This window comes from Dromaius novaehollandiae, chromosome 9, assembly GCF_036370855.1.
Source record: "Dromaius novaehollandiae isolate bDroNov1 chromosome 9, bDroNov1.hap1, whole genome shotgun sequence".
NCBI classification, from domain to species: Eukaryota; Metazoa; Chordata; class Aves; order Casuariiformes; family Dromaiidae; genus Dromaius; species Dromaius novaehollandiae.
The window spans coordinates 25,847,280-25,873,106 of NC_088106.1; the positions used below are offsets into that span (position 1 = coordinate 25,847,280).

Consider the following 25,827-nt stretch of genomic DNA (forward strand, 5'->3'; position numbering starts at 1 on the left):
GGATTTGGGTCTCCCTGCGATTTGGGAAGAGGTTTGCCAGCGTGCACAAACTTGTTCTCTCTGCTGAACTATCTCAAGAAGCTCCTGTTAACAAAACGAATGCTAGCTCTCTAGGACACCCCATCAGTTAAAGTTATAAATAGACTTTTCTGTAGTAGTTCTTGAAGGTCAGCAAGCCCAAGCATTACTGGACTGGGAGGAAACTCTTGCTCACTTTTAGCAGCCTTGCAAGTCTGCAGACATGCAGTCTTCAGGGCTGTTCGTGGGCGCTCCTCAGCTGATCTGACGCCTCAGGCTGGTCCTTGAATCAACTCACTTAGATCCAAATCATCAAATTTTATATAGAGGAACTTGAAATGAACGAGGCAGATCTATATATTCTTCAGATTTTTTTTGTCGTTGTCCTTCCTTGCACAATTCCTCTGCTGCTGCTACTTGTGTAAATAAATAACTAAAAGTCATGTACTGAATTGCGATCTCACCATTGGGGGCTTAGGGACGAACAAACCAGCACAGGCTGCAGTTATGCAACTTGCATTTAGGCAAACTCTGGTTTTGTGAAGCCCTACTCATTTCAGAGGGTGTCTGGATATGTGTGGCAAGTGGCATATGGTGTCATGGTGGATTAATTTCGTTAAAGCATTGCACAATTTTCTGCATGTAAGAGAAGCAACTTCGTTGTTTTGGTGTGTGAGGTTGTGACTCTTGTCCTGCAATATCTTCTTGTTATCAATGTGACTGGAAAAACTTGAAACTTAACCCTTCTCTATTTTTTTTAAGGAGAGGATTTCAAGAGAAAAATAGGCTTATTGATTTATTAGTGCTAATGGACCATATACTCTCCCTGTGGACTAACTGGAGCTTGTTCCCCACGAACATCTGGCTAGCTATCAAATCACCAACATCTATACTCCTGCCAGTGCTGACCCATGTGTTGAACACCTGCCAGTCATTTCACTTGGAGGAATTTGGGAGGATAAATTGAGGAGAAGCTCTTCATAAAGAAAAACATGTTCTATTTTTATAGGATTACATTAAATACTGCTCCTCTTCCACTTTTCCCATTCAGAGAGGTTTTGTGAGGTTTTTAAAAAGCGACACCTGGCATATTTTCCTAAATTTATGATTATTTGGATACAGTGCCTGTTGAAGTCAGTTATAGAAGTCTTTCACTATTGTTCTTCAGGAATCAGGTGAAGTTCTTTGTTCTGAGTGTAAAGAAAACTGATGAATAAAGTCAGCTTCTTCAAGCAGACATGTCCTTTTAACCCCCTGATAGTACTCTGATATCAAATATGTTTACAGGGTAATCTACAAGAGGAAACAGCCAAAAACAGCTGTTGTAGAAAAGATGCAGGTATATGTGTGTGTATATATATGTATTTATTTTTTAAGTATTACTTGCCTACGTCTTTAATCCAAGACCAGTGCCTGTGCCTTTAACCTAGACGACTCTACACTTTTCAGTGCATTGTGGAAGTGCGATGGCTCTCACTGGGGACCATACGTGATCCATTTGGTGGCCTGCCGCTGGTCTGTGGAACCATACCAAAGAGTGTTTTCAGCTAAAATGTGGGTGAGGATACTGTATGCTGGTGTGTGATCAGTTTTGGTGGATAGGAGTTTTCCAGGGATCCAAAAGACTTGGAAGCCACTGAGTTAAAGCATTTGCAGAAAGTTACTTGTAAGGAAAGTCTGTCTCTCTGCACCGAGACTTAGTTATTGCACTTTAAATTTAGCCTATTAGCCTTAGCTTATTTTGTGAAGGCTTCCCCGTGTAGGCTGGCCTGAGGAGCAAGGATGGGTGAAGCTCACAGTACCGGGAAGTGAAGTCCATGCTACCCAGTCCAGAATCAGAAGAAACAGCTGAAAGGCTTTTGTGGCCCATGCTTCTGAACAAATTAAAGTACAAGCGACTGTGAAGACTGCCATTCAGTGTCCCACTGCCACGGTGAGTGATGACCCCTTCCCGCTCGCAGCCGAGAGCTGGCACCGCGGCGTGTGGGCGCACGCGGGCCCTTCTCCCGCCAGCTGGCACCTCTGCCGCGGAGAGTCTGCGCTGTCGAGCGTGCAGGGTTGCAGTACTGCTGCTCCCTGCATAAAGACTGTTTTCTTCATTTAAAAGTTGCTGATAAATATGGATGTGATCTAAATTTTAAAAAAATTGGGTTTTTTTATCCTATTAGGATTAAATATATATCCTAGGAGAGAGATATATATATTTTCTAGAATATGTATGTGTGTGTGTGTCTGTGTACACATATATATGTACGTATATCTCCATCCTATTTGTGACCTTAACCCTCAAATGGGCCTCAAAGTGTTTTTCATATTTCTACTGGAGTACATAGGCAGGAAGAACAAAAATAACGTTAAAACAAAATTCTTCATCTTTGTGAAGCTAACCCTGTCTCTTGTGGTTGCTTTTCTCTTAGATTTTAGAAACAGATCATAACGGACCACCTAACTAATTCAGCTGGAAATCATGAAACAGTTCATGACCTTCTGAAACAAACGTATTAGTTTTCCTACTGCCAGTTGAACTCTATAATCAGAGGGTCGAGGAAGTTCTCTCTGGAGACTTCTGCCTGGTTGCTCTTCTGTTAATGAAAAGATTCCCAGAAGAAAGGAGTCTTACATCTGAGCAGGTCATATTCCTGCTTTGTCTTGATGGACTTCAGAAGAGGGTTTTTTGTTTCTCTTTTTCTTAATGAATGCAAGTCTAAAATATTTTGTACTTTCCTTTCTTAGTAGTCTTTAATACACCAGAGATATACGATTAGAATACCTCGATTTCTTCTTTGCCCCTGTGTTACTGGCAGCCTTGAAGCATTTCCCTGCCAGGAAACATAAATATGTAATGCAGTGATGTATTGGAGGCAAGTTTGAGAGAGTCCTCACTCTGGAGGTGTGGATCACATCTGGACTCTACATATACAGTTTATATTTTCTACTTATGCAGAGGCAACAGACCCAGTGCTTAGTGCCTTGTGGATCATCATCAGTGCCACTGTGCAAATCAGGCAACGGAGAGCACTCTGCTGTGCTTTTGGCAAGCCCTGTCTGCTCACTCTCCAAGCCCAAACGTGTCAAATCTGCAGAGCATTTGAGCTGCACCAGACCACCAACATGAATGCCCTCTTTCTCTAATGGTGGCATCTGTTCCTCTCCACTATTAGTACCTGGCACTGTGCGTAGCTGGCACAGCTCTTACTTTCTCCATGGTTTTCATTTGTGGGAAGGCTGCACAAGCAACGTCTGGCCATTTTTCTTCTGATGTTTTAGAAATAGTTGCTGTCAGCGAGTGGCGGTATTTCTGCATGCCTGTATTTTACTTACGCATTAGGTATGTCCCCACCATGTGATCCACGGGTACTGTGAATTGCTTGTTTCTGAACACTCGCACATGTCCTGCGCTTGGGCCAACACATGTCCTTTAAATGCCTGACGCCAGGCTCCTGCTCGTGCTCTCCCCGCCGCAGTCTCCAGTGACGCGGGGACAGTCGGCTCCCTTCCTTGCATCGGGCCTCCCTGTCGTTGGCTGGGCCCGCAGTTAACGCGCTAGGCTTTGACGGCTCTGTAGTAGTCTGGAGTAAGAGAAAGCTCCTCATCTGAGCCCTCGTACTCTTAAATGAACACGACAGGGCAGTGTTGGAGTGCCACAATAAACGACCAGACTGCCTCGGGTGCTCGAGTTGTTCAGGCTGCACAAGGCTGTTGTAGTTCTGTAAACTACCCTATATGCACAAAATATCTCACTCCAAAACTACTCGCAAAAAAAGCAGCGCATTTCAGAAATCCAAAGAAGTCATACCGTGTTACCTTTCCCGACAGCCTGTGGGAAGGGATTTATTGAGAAACTTAATCCTAAAGATTGAAATAAGGGTATCATCTTCACTTACCAACTCTGCCCTATGCGTGCCCTTTGTCTTCCGGACAAAGATACCCAGAGTCCCATCTTCTACCGAGTATTTTGGTAGCAACCATATAAATTCTGAGAAGTGTATAGTTAATTTAATAACCAAACTCTTGCGTGTTGAAAAACGAGATAAAAGCGGTTGCAGACTTGGGCACTGAAAGTTTGGCTCGTTCTCAGCTGTACTTGCTGCAGATCTGTTCTGAAGAAACAAAACTGAGGGCAAACCACTCTTTTAGGGCCCTGTATAATTCTTTTCTAAATCCATGCAAATCATGGATCGCTGGGCCAGCCTGCTTGTCTTTTGGAGCTAACTACATTTTTACAATATTCCTCCAATGTGTCAAAGAAAACATAGCAAGAACCTTATTTGAAAAGACACCAGGGGTTTGGCTCATCCCATAAAGTGATGATCCAGGGTTGATTTTTAAGAAAACATTCTCTAAGCTGTTTATTTTTATTGGAAAGCTATTTTATTTTTAAAGGAGAAATGCTGACACATTTTCTTCAGTCCACTATACATATGTGCGAAGAGTTTTAGCCTGAAGAATAAAAGCAGAAGCTTTTTTGTTCTGTGGCCAGAGCTATGTTCAGTAGAATATTTAGATCAAACTGTTAATTTGAGGAATTTAGACAGTTTCTATGGATTTATCTGGAAACAGATGTTGATGGTTACTGTGCCGTCACTCAAAGTTATTTTTCAATTGTTTAGCGCTGTAATTGAGCCCAGGAATCATTCACAACTTGCCTGCTGTAGCTTCGAGTCATCCTGTCCAGGTTGAGTGATTGATCAAATACCTCAGATAACATGGTTTCTGCTCCCCATCTCAGATGGCTACCAGACCTCTTAAGAACTTTGAAGATGGTTGCGTGAAGAACAAATACTTATGTAAACTCAAATAAAAGGGGAGGAACTCAAAAAAAAAAAAAAAAAAGTTCTCTGAAGGTACAGAATCATTTTTCTCAAGTAAGTGTTTTTTGGAAAGCAAATTAAAAGTGTAGAACATATTGTTGAGGCCCAGCTGTAGTTCTTATTTCAGTTTGGCTCAACTGCTGTTAAAACCACAGGTTGATATTACTAAGTAATAGCCAACAGATTTAAAATGGGCAGATATGAATCATACAAATGGTCTTGGAATTCCGTTTTGATGGAAGGAAAATAATGTTAATAGCCCTGGTTTTATAAAAAGTTTAGCCATAGTCCTCAGGGCTTTTACTGTTCATCTATATCATGTTACCACTCTGATACTAGAAGTCGGTCAACCTTCTACTGCAAAATATTCCCAAAGAACTATTTGCTTTATTTATCTGTCAGCGGAAGCACACTGGTGTCCTAAAAGGTTAATACCACATCTGGACTCCAGCTTTCGGCTGGCCAACTGATCTAGTTTTACTCTAAACTACTCACTTTAAAAGGAATAAGTAATTGCACTCTGTAATTGCAGTATCTAAAAATAATATGCAATTACATTGAAATGCAGTATACAGAAATAATAAACAGCTAAATTTGATTACCATCTTGGTCACTGTATTCACAAAATCTTTGAAGATGAAATAAATGGTGAGCAGTTCAAAATGAACTTAGCAAACTGTGGCTAACTTTGTAACGCATAACAACTTAGAGGAGTTTTTTCTATAAACTCTTCCATACAGTATTTTCTTTAAGAAGATTATCAAGGCATAGAGAGACTGGCAGAGATGCTTAGTGCAGCACACGGCAGAGCTTTCTCTAGTCTGTCTTTGACAAATACTTTTGCAGCTAGTTGCGACTTCGTGACATGCTGTTTTGTTAATGATGAAACCGAGAGGGCTGCTGACAAATGCGTGTACTGTGGTTACTATTTCCAGCAATTTGGATATATTCCCCAGCACACAGACTGCAGAAACCGTTATTTGATTTCATGGCAAAATGACTGCACCAGAGCAGAGCATTGCTATTTATCACTGGACCATTCTGGTGTTATTGAGATATATCCCAGGCTTACGCCTGGAAGATTTTTTCCATTTGCATCACCAGCCTATGAAGCAATGAGCCCATTTTAAACTTGGTGACGTTGCCTCTATTACTGATGCTCCCAGGACCAAGCACTGGCCAAATAATCCACAGCTGATGGTTTCAATTTTCACTGTTCTTGCCATAATATGAGGGCCATATTTTGTCCCCATCTCCCAGTAGAAGATTGCATAGTGAAGCTGTTTCAGTTCAGGGGAGCGGGGAAGAAAAAAACCTATAGGACTGATTTTGAAGAGGGCAGGGGTTGGTTTGGTAGGGGCAGAAGCCTGAGGAGACAGTTGCTTCCTTTATGATCGCGCTGCTGTGCCAAAGCGGCAAAGAATAGGTTTGTGAATATGGAAATGACAGATAGGCTAATTTTCATGCCTAGACTGAAGTTTTTGGGTGGCGATTAATGGTGTTGGTTCCCATTGCTGTTCTTGGAAGTCAGTCTCCCAGCAGTCCATTTGGAAACTGATTTTGCTTGAAGTGTCTTAGCTTTGCCGTCAGTGCAGCGCTGTGATAGTGGGTCTGCTGCTCTGAGGCTGGTACCGCGCCGGGCCTTCTCGCGGTCAGAGCGCTGCGGGCGGCACGCCGCTGGGCGAGCTCCCCGTGCAGGAGAGGTTGCGCGGGGAGGACCAAGAGCCCTTTTGCTCTGGAAGTCTTGTTGCTAGAATTTAAAGCTGTTGCAACTTTTCATAAGTTCAGAAGAGCTTTAAATTACACTTGAAATTTCACTTTATTTTTATTTTTTTACTAATCACAGTTGACTAGATCATAGCTGTTAGAAGGGACTACAGACTTGTCAACTTAGGCAGCAGTTTCTATCAAGCACTACATGATGGGATATTTATCAGATATAATCAGCACAGGCATGATCATGGGGAGATCTCACCCGTAAATGTGGTAATGGAAGGCTGCTGCTTTTCTCTCTGATCTATATACTGAAGAGCTCAAGTGGGTCGTGACTGAGTGGACAATGTATGTTTTATGTGTACTTGTCACTCACTGGTTTTCTCTGGATGTGCTGCTACAGCTGGTTTAAACTTGAAGATACTATCTTGATGCAGTTAATCCCTACACATACACATGGGGTCTTTCCTGTAGTCTTGACAGTACACTTTGATTTTGGCTTTACTTCTGTGAAGTACCTCCTGGTATAGTAAAAGCACAGCCAAGAGCACTGCACAGGAGAATCAGTAACATCCCAGTTAACTGGCATGTGATAAGGTGGGAAAATGGGGATGATGACGATTGTTTTTTATAAAGATTTTCGGTAATTCTGAAGGCTCTTTCCAAAAGTGATGGTGTTTAGTCATTCAATGGAAAAGGGCAGTGTGGTTTCCTTCCGAGTTTCCTTTATATGCCACAGCAAGTAAGTGTAAAAAATAAATAACTTGCAGAAAACTTGTATGTGGGAAAAGAATCAGACTGCTGCTGTTTGTACAGGAACAGATAGCCAATTTACAAAAAGCCATTAACTGTAGTGTTTCTTGCTGTTGAGCCGTTAGCAAATTCAAACCAGCCGCAGGAGCGGGGCGGGAAGCAAGGGGTGGTATTGCCAGTGGACCAGGCACCGGGAGTCTTCGTGTTTTTCTCTGGCTGAAATGTTTAGCAGCGAGCTTGGAGTTTGTTTCCTGCATGATGGATGTCTTATTTCCGTGAGACTGCTGATATAATTATGTTATTACAATGTTAATTATTTCTCATCAGCTTCATAAAGAGGAGCTCTATTTATATACAGTAAGCCTGCTATTCTTAAAATAAAAACACACATGAAAAGTGGAGTATTAGCAGAGCTTTGACCCTTCACTCAGCATGATGGTTCAGGGTAGATCAGAAGGAAACCTCCTCCTTCGACAGTCTTTTCTGCTAGCAGATATCACAAAATAGAAATGAAGCTGAAAGCTGTAAGAAGCTATTTTCAAAAATAACAATGCATTTGCGGATTTGATTTTGTCTTTGCAAACATTACAGTTTGTTTTATGCTTATATTGTTTTTCAAAGTAATCTTACAAAGATCTGGGAAAAAAAAGACCTGCTCATGTTATTGTTTGCTGTTTGGGTGCTCTTTGTTGCTGTTGTTACTGTAAATGTTTGTAGAGTTTATGGCATATCCAAAAAAGCAGGATTCTGAGTTTTTATCCTTTCTCTGTTGTGTAGATGTGTATACGGGTGTGAATTTCTGCTGCGTGCATAGTTCTTTGTGCATCAAATTACAATTAATCTGTAGTTAAGTCCTACTGCTGCAAAATATTAGTATGCTGTACTATATTTTAGCAAACCGTAAAAATGCAGAGGGTCTAAGGGACTTGAAAGCATTGAAAGGAAGCTATTGTTCAACAAACTGTAGCTTTCTGTCATCTTGTAACTTTGTAATAAATGCAAGATGTTGGAGGGAGAGGAGCCAAATATTAGTGTGGTCCTAAGAGACCAAACAAATAATGGAGCTACTTAAATTTGTCATTCTTCTTTCATGATTACACTTAAATCTAAAATGTACACAGATGTTTTTTCTGCATAGATAGATTCAGTGTTTGCTTCTGCTTTTGGTTTATTGAAGCTTGTTAAATCATTTCAGTAAAGTTCCTAATATCGTGGGTTTTTTTGTTTTTTAGGAGGAGCGTTTCTCCTCCTCGAGCGTGAGGAGTTGTTGGTGTAGTGGGGAGCCGCTGCCCTGGCGGGGGGGTGGCACCGTCCCAGCTCCGTGGGCTGGGGGCCGGCTTCGGGTCGCAGGCAGCAGGCGGTAGCTGCCCCCCCGCGCGTGGCAGGGGCTGCGCTCGGTGCTGTGACTTTGGCCCGTGCCTCCCTCCGCCCGTCCGGGAGCAGGTTTCTTGGGCAGAAGCGCCCGAGTCCTGCAGCCTCTCCTGGCGCGGCAGTGGGCCCTGCCACTGAATCCGGGGGTGTTACCTGGGTGCAAAGGCTGGCGTGAGGTAAGCCAGGCCTCGTACACGATTTTTATCGCCTTAGGTGTGTGAAATCTCACTGGCACCTGCCATGAGAGAAGTAGGGTGCCCTCTGCGCCAGGGTGTCCGTATTTCTGTTGGTAGGAAGCTATCGCTCGAAGCCCAGCTGTCCCATGCTCACGGACAAGCACGGATGCTACGCGTGCAAAGCGGTGTTCTCCCGTGTGCGCCGTGCCCCAGGCGTGACGGAGCCAGGCTGGGGTCCCAGTGCATGGAGCGGCTGCGCGGTGCGTGGCGTCTGGTCCTCGCTGGGCTCGGCTCCGGGAGCTAGCTTTAGCACCCGAGCAGTTCAGGTGCGAGGTTTCCAGAGGTGAGTCCGATCAGCTGGGCCTGCTGGCGTGGGCGCAGCTTCGGCGGCGGTGCCAAGTGTCCCTGAGCGCCCGAGAAACGCTGCCCGCAAAGCTCGCCCCGTGGAAGGTGATGCTGCCTGACTCCCAGCGAGCAGGTACTGGTGCGTAAGTAGAACAACCCCCCCCCCCCCCCCCCAAAGTTGGCAGCTGTTTCACTTTCCCTGCAGGCTTAAATCAAAAAGGTGCACTTGGACATGAAAACAAAGCCTGTTCTCCACCTCCCTGTTTGTTTTAGTACTAAAGGAAGTCAAGAAAGTAACTAATGTCTCCCTCAAATTCTGGAGGACTTTGGTTATGGCTATTTCCGTTCAGAGTCACTGTTACATTTGCAACGGCATTACATTGTATGCTGCTGATTCAGGCTTGAAGCAACAGTCTGAAAGACAACCCAATATTTCTCTCTTCAAAGTGTGCTTTGAGTCAGGCTTAAGCCTGAGTGTTTTGCGAGTCCGTAAGCGTCTCTGAAGCTTGCTCTATGCGACCGCACAAAGGAGCAGCCTCCCTTTCTGTCAGCGGCAAACCTTTGTGGGGGTTTAGAAACCGCAGACGAGGTGCATTAGAATATGTAATTAAGCACTTTTGAAACAAGGTGCTAAGGTTGCCTCCTCTGCGCAGCCAGAACGCAAACTGTCCTTTGTCACAAGAGCCGTGCAGCTGCGTGCAGCCCCCTTATTTCCGATGAAAGGCTTGAGAGCCTTCGGCCAATCCAGCAATGCGGTTGTCTGAAACAATCTCGCATGATAACAGTGAGGACAGATCTACGCGTTTCCTTATCTAAGATCACCGTTAGAGTGCCTGGGCACACGAGTATATTTTTGTCTTTCTGACCAGTGGAGGCAAATGACAGGTCTTCGCAGCGCTTCTACAATTAACTGCAATAATTTTTGTGCCACAGGCTTGAGGTCCTGGTTCTTTTTGCAGGACCAGTGAAGCTCCATACCGTGGCTATATTTCTCTTAATGAATGAAAAAGGAATGACATCATTAAAAACACTTTAATTTCTTAAAATTCTCTCAGAATAATGCAGAATTATGTTTAATCAAATCCAGCATTTTCACAGTCAAAACAGTTTTGAAAATAAAAGGCTAGATGGTTGCTGATCTACAGCCTAATACCAGAAGAAGCTGCTGCAATCTGAGAGACAGGCCAGCAGTGTGCTAGGGAAGCAAGGGCAAGCAGACTGCTTTTGCGTCTGGTAAATAAAAATCATGTTTAGATTTCCCCTAGAATTAAAAAATAAATACACAGGGGTGATTTGCCAAAACATAAAACACTTAATAGCACAGTACCACACAGCTAACTATACTACCGTAAAGGCTGTGTCAGTATTTCCATTATAAATCTAGTTGTTCAGAATTTTTAATGTAGCTGTAAAAATCTGCTTCAGACTGAAACTTGGCAAGGTAGGTCTCTGCCCGAGAATGAACTTGCTTCTTTTTAAACTGAAGTGTATTTGGGTTCTTTAAGTTTGAGGATTTTGTAAGCACTTCCAGGGTAGCGGTTGCTGTAAAACCATTAAGAATGCTGCGGGGCTTCTCAGGCAAAAGGAAACAGCTTGGGGTGTGCGTGTGTGTAAAATACTGATGATTTGATATACAACGAGATATCTTGTATTATCTCTCTAGTTAAATCATCCTTTGTGGTGAAGGGGTTGTAAAGCTCAAGGGAACAAGCAAGTTAGTTGCCCGGGGAGACATAATACAGGAAGGCACTGAGCAGGCTTTTCTGCAAAACCTTGCCAGGGTTTGCTAATCTCGGTTTACAGCATTGTGCCTGCTGCTTTGCCGAGCTGATCTTTGAGAGTTAATTTTGTGCTGCCCGGTGCTGAATCGCATGGTGATGTTGAGACAAATGCAGAGTAGGATTAGACCAACAAACCCATGATCTGGCCAGTTCTCAGGAGGTGGGAGGTGGTGGGTCTCCTGCCTTGGCGGGGACCTCTCCCCATCCTGGGGAGCATGAGAATGGTTTGTCCCAGAGACGTTTTGGTGCAGAGCTCCCAAGGAAAGCAGCGGGAATGGCGTGTGTTTCTGTGTCACTGAAAATAATCCTGGCAATCGATTCTTTCCTTGTCTCTGTCCAGAAACTAATGCCCCAACCAGTGCTTTGGGCATATAGTATTTACCTTGTGCAGTTTGAAATGCCTTAACCATGAGGCTCCTCATATTTCTTCTAGGCTACTTGAAAGTGGTGTAGGTAGATGCAAGATAGTTTTCCTGAGTTTATAATTTCATTTTGTTTTTGATTCATGGAGGACTTGAGGGTTTATCCAAGCAGCTTTGTTCCTTCATCTCCCAGGTGAACTTCGCAGAAGTGCGTCTCGGCCATCCACTCACCGCACTGTGACGTGAAAGCTTCAGCTTTACTTTGTATTCAGTTATCTCTCAAGCTTTCATTGAGCTGCTGTCCAGGCTTATCTGAAGTTGCTTTTTGTACGTCAGCTTTGTCTAATCCTTCATTCTAGCATATTTTCGCTCTGCACATCAGCTGTCCAAATCCATACAAGTAGATGTTTTATATAAACAGATAAACTGTAGAAGGACATGAATACCTTATTTTTTTCCTCCAAGATTTCATAGCAGTAGATCATTTGGGATGGAAAGTAAATAAAACATTAAGCTGTGATTATGTTGTTGAGGTATAGCTTTCATAAAGTATTAAATTATTAAATCATTTCCAACAGTGATAGTGGAGAAGTACAGCTCTGAACTGAGATCGGCATTTCTATGAGCTGACAAGATGAACATGTTCAGATAAGATGTACTCTGAGTTTTTTAGGACTTCAGCCTATCTTGGTGGCTAATGCTATGGACAGTTTTACAAGAAGACCAAATAAGAGGTTGCACCCTTGTATTAAATGTAGATATTGTAACATTATTTATACAGACCAGTGCAACATTGGTGATGTGACTGGTGTCTTACAGAGTCTTTGCTCAGCGACCCCGCTTGTAACCAATTACTGCTGTATTGCCTTGCACTTCAGGACTTGTCATGTAAAGAATTTTGCCTGTCCAGGGATCCTTATCTGGGATGGATATAGGAGCTTATACAAGAGACTGAAAATGCTGCACTCCTCGCTGTCTACTGCAAAGGGGCATCCTTTACTGATGGAAGGGGATGTTTTGGAAATGTATCTAGCCGAAGTGCCCATGAGCAGTGTGGGTTACAAAAGCCTAGAAGTGCCCTGCCTGCGCTCGCTGGGATCTGGGGAAGACTTTCCAGGGACTTTGGAGTTTGGGTCAGGGTCTAGCTACCATCTGTAATCTTGTTTAAGAAAATACTTGTGTATTATGTGTTGCCTTTGTTACACACACACAATGTTTAGCTCCGTTTTTTCAATCCTACTACTGACAAAAGCTGGATTAGCTATCGGCATATTCAGATTACAGATTTCACATAACTTTGTTGGTGTCTGTGTTCATTACTAAGATGTCAGCTGCTTATTATTAACCTCTAATGTCTTTCTCTCTCTCCCCCTCCTTTTTTCAGAGGCCTTTGAGTCTTTGCTTCGCTTTGCTGAGAATCGCACGAGTTCCCTGTTTGAGACAGCTTACAGACCTATGGCGAAAGAAGCAGCAGAGCCGGTTAAAGAACTTTTTACAGACCTCTCTCTCTACATCCTGGGTGCAGAGACTACTGTGGAAAGTGCAGTGCTACGGTTCTTCGACAGCCTCTTTCCTCTGGTATACAGTCGGCTAATAAACCCAGGAATTACAGATTTATCAGAGGACTATACAGAGTGTCTACGGCTTACGAGGCAAGATGTAAATCCTTTTGGACGCTATTCTAAAAATATGGTTACGGAGCTGTCAAAATCTCTTTGGGCCAGCAGGATGCTAAGCCAGGCCCTCAGCATGGGCATCGAGGTGATAAATACTACTGAACACGCCGCTCTTACGAAGGAGTGTAGCAAAGCGCTGGTGAAGATGCAGTACTGCCCGCACTGCCAGGGCCTGACGCTGATCAGACCCTGCGTGGGGTATTGCCTGAACGTCATGAGGGGCTGCTTGGCCAGCGTCTCGGAGCTGGATGCGCAGTGGAGGGAGTATATCTCTACGCTGGAGTATCTGGCTAACGAAATGGCCGCGTCGCACGACCTGGAAACGGCGCTGGCGGGAATCCGGAATTCGGTCAACGAAGCCATCCTGCACGCGCAGCTGAACGGGCCACAGCTCTCTGCCACAGTAAGTGCTCACCCTTGTTTTGTATGCCCGTTTGCTTTCGTTATTTGATGAATAAACATCTGAACACCTTGGTGGGTTTTTTGCATCACTTGTTAGCCATCAACTAGATCTTTGTTAATAGTCCGTGAAGGTATTACAGATAATTATGATGGGGTTCAGTAGAGTCTGCTTTGAAATGAAAGAGAAAAATGTGGATTGCTTGAGAAGCAATCGTGTAAAGCAGATAGTTCTGGCTTGTTTGTAGGGTTTTTCAAACAAAAAATTTGGCGTATGTTATACTTGATACCAACAACATATTTTTATACTCTAAAACTTCTGCATGTAGCAGTCTAGGCGCCGTGCTCCACTGGTCTGGGAGCGTTCGCACTAGAACATGTGAGGGCATCCCCTAGGGGGGAGGCAAAGAAATTCATTTTTTCATAGTTTTAGAGTTGCTTTGTTTTTGTGCTGACCATTGAGATACTGGAAAGGGAAGAGAGGACTACAGTAAGTACAGTGGTGCTACAAAAATGGAAGGAAAGTGGGGGAAAAAACATGAAAAGTCTTACTTAATTATCAGGGCTTACATAAGCAAATGTTAAAAATATACTCTATATAGGTGGTTCCATCCTTTTGTCAGTGGTAGGGTTCGGAGGATAGGACTGTGATGGTAGAATAAATAATGGCAACTTATAACTGACAGGTTCTCTCAAGGTGTTGAAGATCAGACCAGAAATTGTTGAAATGAGTAGTAACTCAGCTGGCTACATCCATATGAAGTTCGACATAACTGTCAATGGAAAAAATGCAGCAGTTTGGCCCCAAACAGGGTTGAGACTAATCTGATTGTTCTGGCTGCCTAGAAAGTGAAGGAATTCCTGCAGAGAACAAATGAGAAGGAAACAAGAAAGAATTAGGTTAATTCCTGGGCTTAGGTCTGGTCACCGTATTATGTAAGGAAAAAAGTACTGGAAGGACTGTAGAAAAAGAGTCCCCAGAAAAAGAAGGTATAATCGAAGGTGCTCTAAACTAAGGAATTATTTTGTCAGAAGAAAATGCCAGTATGTAACCTTCAGAGATGCTTAGCATCACAGCTCTGTCCAGTTTATAAGCACTGACAGTCAATAGGTATAGAGATGGAAAAAAAAAATCCATGTTTGGTAATCCAATAGAAAGAATTTTTGCAGGGTATTTGCAGTTAGCATCTGAGTTCATGTTGCCTCAGGTACTCCATTCCTCTTTATCAATGACGCTTGAATCTGCTAGTTTATCTGACATCCAAGGATAAACATGAAATATCAGGAAAAGATTTGTCTGGTTTCATTGGAGCGTGATTGTGATTTTCAAGGAATATTGCACAGTAGCCACGGAGCCTACAAACAGTGGAGAGCAATGGCTCTTGCTGAGGTCTCCTTGGTGGCCTCGTAGACTGATGTGTGCTATAAAGCACTCTTACGTAGAACGCATGATGAACACATATTGTTACATCTGTTCTACTTTTTAGCCTGTGATGCTATTTTTGTGAGACTCTAAAAGGGAAATGAAAATCAAAATGTATTGTCTTGTAACATATACGAGTTTTCTGTAGTAGCAAAGACTGACAATAAATAGATATTTCTCAGAAATCATCACAGTGCCCTGACACTGTTTGCACAGAAGCAATTAGGAGTAAACTTAAGCTCCTTGACTATTAGCAGCAAAAATAATCTGACAGCTATTTCCTGCACTGTATGCAACATGTTAGAAGATGCTCAAGCCTTATTCTGCATTGCATTGGTCAGCCTCATAATTAATATGTGCTTACTTAGCTTGCTTATGTACAATACATAATCAGGTAATTACAGATGAAATCAGTGGGTATTTTGCTTTTAGCTAATTTGGAAGCAGAATTGCCTCTGAAATGTCTTTCAGGCTGAGAATGTTCTTTAATTGTTATTTAAACCATCTTACTTGAGTCTCTTCTGGTTCCCTTGCATTAAATTTAAACATTTTCCTTCTCCCATTCAGAATGAATTCAACAAGAACTGCTGCGTTTGAAACTTCATTAAATCCCCTCACCCCCCCAAAAATTCTTTTTTTTTCTTTCATTAATGAAATCTCTATGCACAAAAAAATTGTGTTATTTTAGGGAATGCTCTGTCGGATAGCAAAGGATATTTTCTGTTTGAAAATGGAAACTATATGCCAGTTTGTTATCCTCGGTCTTCTGGCTTCTCCAGCTTTCAAATTTCTGCAGGGTAAGATTATATTTTGAAGACCGAGCACGTTCCACTGCTTGAACAAGCATTTAGTCTGATATTGATTTAAATTTTACTGATTAGTTACAGAGGATAACCATTATTTAGAAAATTGAGCCTAATTAAGCTGTATTTCCTTCTCTGGAGCAACGGAAAGGAGTTCAGTCTACAGCTACAGCTTCAGGATTTCCGGCTGTGAGATGGCTTTTGGGAGTCCGGCGGCCTGACCTCCATTACAGGAGTACCCTTTGCACTGCTCTGACGGGATTTATACCCCATATCGTTATTGTTCATTCTGCTTATCTGAAACTTCTTTTCAGAAAAAGAGGATATAACTTCCCTTTCCCCTTCCTACAAAAATGTAGAGACTCCTCTCTATTCATGCAGTATAATCTTCGGCTTCTGGAAAAATGGAAATATGTAACTTATGTATAGTTTCTGTTACAAATGCTGTAATTGGTTTCATTCAATTATAAATGATCTATAGAAAACTCATTCAGGAAAGCAGAGTGCGCCTAGTAATTTTCATTTATCCTGGGGCAACCTTAATTAATGCACCTACCCTTTTAGGAAACGTTATATTTTTTAATAAGCAATATGGCTAAAAATTAGAGTTGTTTTCTAGCTTGCTGCCTGCCTGGATGGTAAGGGATTATGGAAAGTTGCCTTGGTTTCTTTAACCTCTTGGGAAGGGCTGAAATAAACCAATAACGTGCTCTGTGTGCTCTGCTCAGATGAAGTGCATTCAATTACTATAAAGCTTAAAAAAAAAAAAAAAGAAAATCCTATTTGTATGAAGAGTGCATAACTTTACGAGACTGGCCTCTGGTGATCTCTTCCTCTGCAGCCAGCAGAATTGCCTGATTCGCCAGGACAGCACGTGTGAAAGGTCACCTTTAAGATATTAGTAATCCCTCCTCGGGTTCCTGCAGCACGTGCGGTACCATTTGTTCAGTGATGTTGGCTTGCGTCCAGCTTGTTCGTCCTGATGTGGGCCAGCCGCAGGCTGCGGCATCAGCAGCCACCGTCATTACTTGCTGGTTTGTCTGCTGGAATCTAATTGTCTTTCACGTTGGTAGGAGCCCCGGCTGCTGCTTGGTGCCAGATACACAGAGCGAGTTTGTTCACTCTTCCTATCGTTTTTGAGACTTTCTGTTCTTCCTTTTTGCATTTGAAAGCTGTTCTAATTTTTTCATTTATTCACTCTACTGTACTGCCGTATTCCAACCTCTGTATTTATGCATGATTCCTGTGTTTTTTTAGTTTAATGCAAGGTGGAAATAAAATACCTCCAACTAAAATTCGAAGAGGAGGAGAGACGGTGTTGGAAGGCATGCTGTCCCCTGGCACTGCGGGAAGCGTGCACTCCCCGGTACTGCTCGGGGATCCTGAATGTATCCCGGTGCGGTGGGCTTGGGCTTTCCTGGAGCTTGGTCATCGTGCTTCCAGAGTAGCTTGTTTTTTCTTCACACGGGAGCTGGATCTGAAAGGAAAGATGGTCTGTGGGGTGGGTTGTTGGCCGGAGAGGCAGGACCCTTCTCAGATGCAGATTTCCCATTAATTTTGGTAGTTCATGGCTGCTTGCACAGTGCTTTCGTTCTCCACCGTCTGTGGGAAGGAATGCTTTGCTCTCCTGCATCGGAGGAGTGTTTTGAGGATCAATAGCAAACCAGTGATTCTTTCATTTACTAGATCACCTAAGTGTCTAAGATATGTTTTTGCCCAAATTGTGTGCCCAAATGTGCCCAAAAGCTGTGTGATCCCCAGACCCTTTTGTACAGCTGGCAGGGAAGAAGATTAGGATGAAGCTGCCAGTTTAGATCGGCTGATCGCCCACCTGGGAGCTTTGTAGAACTGCGGTATGGCAAAGGACTTGTTCGTGGTTTGCTGTGGGATTAGGGTAAACAGGGTGAGCGTAAACCCAGTGGCAGGGGGTTTGAATAGAGAGGCTTTGCTTTAGTTCTAGAGAATGGTGCTGTTTGTCTTTCAAGATAACAAAGTTTGTATGTCACCAGCAAAGCCGGGTATGTCTCTAGATCCATTCATTTACTTCCCGAGAAAGAATTTGCCAACCCTAGTGGCCAGTGTCCCTTGTACGGGTGCAGCGTGGTGGACCCTGGCGCCCGCGTATGGCAGGGTAGCTGGGAGCATCAGCTTTCTGCCAGTTCTTTCCAGCTTGTTCATTTGTGCCCTGTAGCAAGTGATGGGTTGTCTCTTGTTTACTGTGTATTTTAGCTTTAGGAACAGTGCTCCCCAGTTATCATTCAGGAATTCAGTTTGCATTGATAAAAGAAGTTCATGCAGCTTTCTGACACACAAATACATTGTAGGGCTCTGTGCTGAGGTCGTGCAGGAAGATCTCCCACTGGTCCTAGAGGTCAGCTGAGCGCAGGTAAGGATGAGGTGGGCAGTGCAGTCCTCCCAGTTGGTCGGGCTTCCAAAAGTGGTTATTTGCTGCTTGTTCCCTGACGGTGCACGCTGCAGTGTGGGAGGCTGGCGGGGCCTGTGTGCATCGGTCGCGGTTGTTGAGCTGTCTGAGGTTGCCAGCCCTGGTGTTTGGTGCTTTTCTCTGTGCCTTGACTCAAAGAGCAATGAGGCCACGTGGAAATACCTTTTCAAAATAGAAAATTTCTGTACTGCTGCTACTGCTGCATGTCAGTGCTCTGCTTATCAAGAGCAAGGGGGAGGCAAGATTTCCAAAGGACAAACATTTTATACTCTGAATTCCCACTTGAGTGCGAAAGGCATGTAGTCACCCCGTTCTTTTAAGCGCATCTCCCAGGTACTGCACAAACTGTCTTCTGCTCTGCCTGTGGCTTCCTGTGAAACCTGCCTGCCTGTGTGGTGGAAAGAAAAAGCCCCGTGACGTGTGTTAGCAGGAGTGTTTGGGATGTGGGAAGGCATCTATTCCTGAGACTTGTTCTTTCTGCTGCGTGATTCGTGTACAGCTTTATATGCTTTTTGTAGAGTACTTATCTTCCTACCAGTGTTTTAATGGCTGAAAACATACCGCATGAGCATGTAAAGAGTGACAGATCTAGTATTTTCAGAACAGCTGACTGTTTATAGAAGACAAAAGTTTGACATGGTTTGGTTTTGGATTTTATTGTTAGTGAAAGCAAAAGCTAATAAAAGGCTTGATAGAGGAGGGATTGTAACACCTAGGTATGATCAGAGATCAGGTTTTAGGAGAAAGCAGAAAGATCTGTGCCTTAAGCTAATTATCTGCTTGGAGACAAGCATACCAATTAATTTGATGAAAGTGATATAGAAAAAATAACCGAAATATATTTAAAAAATTATTTCTCTCATTGTTTTTATTACATTGTCATTAATGTTTTTATTTTGAAATTGCTCCTGGTGGTTACAATATAGTAGTAGCACTGAAGAATGCCAAGCTTACAACATTTAGGAAGCAGAAATGCCTTGGCACAAATTCAATGAGACCATTAATGGACAAATCTGGGAAATTAATGAGGCGTGGAGGTTGATATCAAGGATAACAAAAATAAAATCTTTGCTTTCTGCTGCACATTCACAGCTCAAAAGCTGTGTTATATTTTCTGAGGGCAAGAATGAGCTTGATTGTGTCAGAGAATAGGAGCCAGGTGGAACTATTATGAGGGAATAAGGCATTATAAATTTAGATGAACTTACTTCTTTGAATGTTTAAGGGGTAGGAGCAGAAGGACCTGTCACTAATTTGGAAATAACTAGAGAGAGTGATTAAAATATATGGATATATGCAAATGGAATTTATAGTCCAAAATTCACAATTTGCCAGATTATAATTTAAAATTATACTAGACTCAAACTTTATAAACTTTGCCGCTCGGGTGTGCTTCAAGAGTTGATTAAATGTTCTAAAACACATACGGAAGTTTACTGGGATATTTCGGTGCTTCCCCGTTCTTGGGATTGGCTTTGCATCTCATGAGAGCCGGCCGAGGACCTGGGACCACACACGTGCTGGGGGTTGTAACGGTGGCTGTGTGAGGAGTCGTATCCTCTGAAGGGTTTGTTTTCTTCTTTGGGTAGCGCTCTTGGCTTTACCGTGGAAAATCGAATGCAAACAAAAGAGACTGTCTTTTTATCCTTTCCTCACTGAGATAAACTGTATTCAAATTCGTGTACTTAGAGGGGAAACTTATGCTGTTTTTGCCAAACATTGTGATTACTTTTGCTGTTGGCAAACTGTGTTCTTGGAAAAATCTATTTGATTTGCACAGACGTTCTCATCATGCTAATGCTTCGAAGAAGGTAACTGTGTTTAAATACTGCCTGGGAGGTTTCTGTTTGGAAAGCACCGCTGTTCTGAATGGAGTTATTAGTTCTTTCACTCTTTCAAATGAAAATTCCGGGAGACTTTTTTCCCCACCATTTCTTCTTAACCATATTTTTTTCTGGTTGATGTAATTGTGTCAGAGACCTTAAATGATTGTTTACCTTGTTTCCAGTCGCTTGTAAAGTATGGCTTGGCATTAGGCTAAATAAGTCGTCAGGCTTTTCTGTGTTGGTGACAAACCAGAGCTCCACGACCCTTCAAACTCTCCCGTGCTTCCCTTCGCGCATGTTGGCTTCCAGGGGCTCTTCCCGCCGCGCAGCCCGCTCCGTGGAGAGGGCCCCTCTGCTCCGCTCCCCGGGCGCAGGGCTGCGTCGGGGGGTTGCTGCCCGTTCTGAGCAGGTACGACACACAGCGCAACGTGTTTCACGAGGGAAGTCATATTAGGATGGTCACTGTCGAGCTTTTGCATGGTATCCGCGGTTTTGGGAGTGCTTTGGGATGATGCGAGGGCCGCAGCCTGAGTAAAGCTGAATAGCTGCTGCTCGGCGTGGTGCGTTTTGGGCACAACGTGGGCAAAGGGCTTGCAGAACCATTAGTGTATGGGCACATCAGTGCAGGTCTCACCATAAAGTGCACATCGACAGCGGCCAAACTGAGGTTATTCAAGAAAACTTACCTTAGGCATTTCTTAGATGCAGACTGCTTCTCTTTGCAACCTCACCAGACACAGAGCTACATGAGGAATTCACTGGGCTGTGCGGCGTGAATTCCTGCCCCACAAATTGGAGTCAGTCATATGCAGTAGAAGGTACTAATGCACGAAAATGAGGGTGTGTAGAAACCTAACACAGCTATTTTGTAGTTAGAGATGTAAAGGGAAGGAGAAGCTGGCTTTGCCTCACTGCTAGCTCAGTCGAGAGTCATGCAGAGTCTCCTTCGTGCTCGCAGTGGCCCATCTTCTGCTCGGCATTGCTCAGCGCTCCTGCAGCCCTCAGGACTGGTACGGGAGATGCTCGGTGTCCAGCTGAGATCAGGGCCTCACACTGCAAAGTGCTGCAGAGGCCTGTGGTAGGAGTCAGCCTCTGCTCTGAACTCTCTACAGTCTGGATATGCAGCACAGGCAGCGTGGAAGAAAGGGATGGTGTCAGTATGTGTGTGGGGAGAACAAGAAGATGAAGTGTCTTCAGTAATCTGGGGAATTAGCGGCTCCACTACAAACGTAACCCACATCTTTAGAGCTGCAGCTAGGCGGTTTGACTGCAGAATGGCCTTTGGCCCAGCTTTGCATTTTCAAAGCACTGCCGGCAACGCCAGGACTGTTACTTCGCACAGCGGTGCTGCCAGCGGTCAGGCGCTTAGCAGCCCTCGAGGGGTCTGTCTGCCGCGGCGCGTGCAAATTCACTCCAAGGTCGGGAGAGGGGAAGAAGAAGGCAGACCTTCTCGTAGGTCATTAAGATTGACGGTTAGTAATATGGCAAAAGCAGTGTTTAAGAGAGTTTTAGCATGGAAAAAGTAGTTGCTTTGCAGATTAATTCAGAGAAAGCAAGCCTTGCCTGGAATAAGGTCTGCAGTTATTTGAGATATTTAGCCTATAGGCAGATATGACTGTGGAGGTTGGTGGGCTTGGAGAAAGTTGGGAGGCAACACGGAGTCTTAACAAAAAAAAAATAGGAGAGAGTAAATTTATACAAGCACTGAAAGACTGGCTAGTAGTTGTGTCTCACAATATCCTCATGAAATAGCTGTATGCTGGTGTGTTATCCTGAAAAACAAATTCAGGGAGCTCAAGGGTCTTGTTCAGTGATATATTAAAAAAATAAAAAGAGGTAGAACTAGAAATCAGGATTTTTTGCATAAGTCATAGTATGGTACTCCAATGACATCTAATTTTTGGAGAGATCTGAGGATAGACTTTTAGTGTCCTTTACAGGCACATATGACCCAGCTCTGTGCATGTCCTTAAACAATTAGAAGTTGCAAAGCTTTGTTTAATGTGGCATTTAGCTGAAACAAATAATGCCTGCTCGGAAGTAGGTATAGTACCTTTGGCACTAAAAAAGCAAGCTATGCAGCTATTTGTTGGGTTCAGTTTAGGGGTAGAAAGGGGCACCTGCCTGTGAAAGAATATGCTTGTGTTTCCCGAAGTGCCCACATTACTGCTGTGAGCTTGGGCCAGAACTTCCTGAGGGGAAAAAACATTTGGAAAGAAAATGAAAATATTGGCAAAAATTTTCTGATAGAAATTCAGCAATTGATGGAATGCTTGGGGAAAGTAACGGAGGTTTCCTGAAATCAGTAGGAATGGAAAAGAAAAAAGCAATCCTGAAAAATAAGCAGTGTTGTTGAGAGTCACCTTTAGGAAACTAAAAGCTTAGTTAGAGAAAAGACTGCCAAACTTACAGCAGCAGGAGATTGATGCCCGGTAACCTTACAAATTTGAAAAGGAAATGGCAGTACTATGAGCAAAATAACTTTGTGCTGAGTGAGTTCACAGCAACAAAGAGTTTCTGCCAGCCAGTAATGAACTACTTGATTAAAGACATCGAACAGTATCATAAAACACTCCTGGAGACTTTTGGAGAACACTCGGAGCTGAAGTCGGGTGCTTCCTTCCTTCCTGCAAGTTTTCCAGTTCAAATCATCAACACCAGCTGTCAATGAGTGTGTGAACTGTACTTAGAAGTTAAAGCTCTGAATTTAATTCCTTGTGGTTAAATTGCTGGAAATAACTGTAAAAATTACAAGCAAAGCTATGTTTGTGCAATGTTTGCACTAGAAGTGTTATTTAAAATGTCATTTTGCTTTTTCTAAGCATTTGTTACCAGGAAACCTCCTCTAAAAGCAGAAAACGGAGGAAATGCGTGATGATGATGAGGTGTTTGTAGATGGTCCTGGAGGAACCAGAATTGTCACCTATCGAAGCCGTCCGTTTTACTAGTCTTCCTTGCAGGCGTGATCTCAAATGACACAGAACCACTTATGTTGAAGGAGTGACCTCCTATGTTTTGTTCTGATGAACCAAAGTTACGTGAATGTACGCCAGATTTGAATCATTTGTGAATCGGGGACAGGAGGAGCCTGCTTAGAAACTGCCTGGTGGGTTGCCTTCAGGCAGTTCCTGGTTGCAGTGTAATGCAATGGTCTGTTTCTGTGCAAGAGGTCTTCATAGCGGAGAAAGATATTTTTGTATGTTGGCATTAAAATTTTGTTTATTGCTCTTGGCCTATATTCTTGTTAAGGTATTGCTCTGTTCGTATGGTCAGTCAGGAATGACTCTTTCAAAAATGTGCTGTGGAACTGTACACCTGTAAACCACTGAATTTCATTGAGTATAAGCATCTAATTCTTGTAGGCAGCTTTGTAAATCTTGCCACGTGCTATTTGCTTGATTGAAAAGTGTTTTGACACTTGAGTACTATAGAGGTATTTCTGGAAATAATTATCTAAATTGTGTAATGCATTTGCCTCATTCCCATCTGTTACAAAAGTCCTCTGGAGAATTAGAGTTTGTGTAGTCTTGAACAGTCTTCTAAGGAGCTGCAAGGAGCTTTCTGGCCAGCCGTGGTTAATGAAAGGTCTCTTCCAGGCAGATGTTTGGATATCAAGGAGCAGTCCAGTTTCCTGGTGTTAAGGATCATCTCATCTGTAGTGATGGAACTGCTTGATATTTGATATTTATGCAGGAATTGCTGTCACTACAGACTTGGTTAAAATGAAATGTATATATTTCCAATGTCTTAATTATTATGAATCAGAGAAGGAATAAAAAACATCATGTAATTGTAGTCGAACTGGTTCTAAGGAATACAGTTACTGGGTATTATCCAGCTGCTGTGTCATTTGACGAAATGCATAGCCAAGAATTTGGTTTTACGTAAACGGTATAGTCTTAAGCTTGCTTTTGCGAAGTGGATGCATGTGGATACGCGTGTTGCTTTTATACTCAAGTGCTGCACAGCCTTCCATTGAAGGTTGCACCTTACCTCCCAGCTGACTGCTGACTTGCTAGAAGTGCGTAACTAAACTATTTAGAAGTCATTAATCTGTATTAAGATAAAAAGCTCTTTTCTGCCTGGCAGAGCAATGTTCAAGTTATACTTTCCATTCCCTAAATCTTACATTTCATCTAAACATGTAACCTGAAAATTGTATGTTAAATAATCAAAATAATGGGATTGATGAATTTAACTTTTTACCAGCTTTTGAGACCACCTCTGACTGTGATTAACCATTTTGGGAATGACAGTGATTTGAGGCTCCTGACTTCTGGCAGAGACTTAAGGTCTTTCAGAGAGATCCAGACACCACCCTTTTTTTTCATTTATGATTAGAAATACTCGTTTGACCTACTTTTATTGAGTAAGTTTTTGTGGAAAACATGTCAGAGGTGTGGGGGGATCCCCAGCAATGCTGTTACGCTAGTATGTAGTTGAGTGTTTTCAGCAAATTTTGCACGCTTGTTGGTTCAGAGCAGATGCAAGTCTGTATGATTCTGATGTTAAATCCAAGTAGCACAGGCATATGTTCTAATGGACAATGTACTGCCGGTAAGCTATCCAAATGCAGGCAGTAACGATAGCAGGTTAAACATAAAGCTGAGAAATAGTGACCTACTTTAAGAGCAAGAAGCCTAAACAATGCAGTAAAAAATTCATTATTTGTTTTGTTATTCATTTTCTTATGCTTATCATCTTAATTTAGGGGATGTACCGTTTTAAAAAGGTGTGATGGATTTTTGGAAGGTACATTTTATTAGTTTCATTTTTACCCTCTTTTAAATAAATTTAACAAAAACAATGATAGGCGATTCACCTTAACTCTAAATATATGCTAAAAACTGCACAATCTGTCAAGCAAGTATCCTTGGCCACTGAAGGAGCATTAATCCTGCCCCTTTCTGATGGCAAAGCACTATAAATACTAACACGTGTACACAAGCATACGGGCTGACATGCACATATGCTGTTCTTCACTCTTTCAAACAAATGAAGCTGCATCTTTTTTAGTAGGTGGACTGTCAACTCAGTTCTAAAAGGCTAGTTCAGGTGGCATCTATTATTTGATGAGAATGAACTTACTAGTTCTACAACTGCTTTGAGTTTAGCTTTTCTTGCTGAGGGCTATGTATTTGCATGATATAACCAATTTTTTTCAAGACATCTGCTTTGTTTCATTTTGTTTGCCAAACTGAGGCGCTCAAATTTGCAGCACCTTTCGGTTCCTAGAGAAGAAGTTCCTGGGAAGTACACAATCAAGTATAGTAAAATAGTAATGAAAAGTAAAACCCGAAGTCCTAACTAATGTAAAATATCTGGTCGGACTGATGCTTTTCCCCTCACCAAAGTTACAAGTGCTGAAAAGTATACCCAAAGTCACAGTGTCCGTGTCTGTTTTGATTTTACCTTGCTGTTGTATGAACAGGAGGGTGTGCCCATGTGGATCCGATCGCAGGGTATTAGCTACAGAGTAAGTCCTACCAAAGTCACAAACAAGCATAAGCCTGCCGAGGTAGCACACTGATGATTTCCCAGAGCCAGTGTTGTCAGTGAGTATCTTACTTGGAATATGGTTCTGGTGTCAATGCTTCAGTATTATTACAGTTAAAAGTTGAAGGACATAAATATGGTAGGAGTCCAGGATTCTGCTTGAAGCACAGTACTGAGCAAGATAGTCAATGGCTGGGATAATATTTATGGAAATGTTGATACTGGAGATGACAGATGATGTGTTTAGTGTTTCAAAAACAGTTGTGTATGCTTTATTCATTGTCTCCACTTCAGTTCTTTCTTGTTCTATTCTGTGTACCTATTGTAAGCTTCCACACATTGTGCAAGTCATCTACTGGAACTGTTATTTTCTATTGCAGAATCAATTTAAACTAAAAAAGAAAAATTAGATATGCAGTTTTTTTATAGAC

General features: G+C 42.7%; 1 protein-coding gene across 2 annotated transcripts in view; it reads left to right on the forward strand.

Annotated features, from left to right (window-relative positions):
* The window catches only part of LOC112988855 (glypican-5-like), a 403,392-nt gene that overhangs the window by 72,014 nt on the left and 305,551 nt on the right, over positions 1-25,827 (forward strand). For both annotated transcript variants that reach the window (XM_064516960.1, XM_064516961.1), the window contains exon 3: positions 12,715-13,409. In XM_064516960.1, the coding sequence (XP_064373030.1) occupies positions 12,715-13,409 (695 nt within the window). The remainder of the gene's footprint in view (positions 1-12,714; positions 13,410-25,827) is intronic.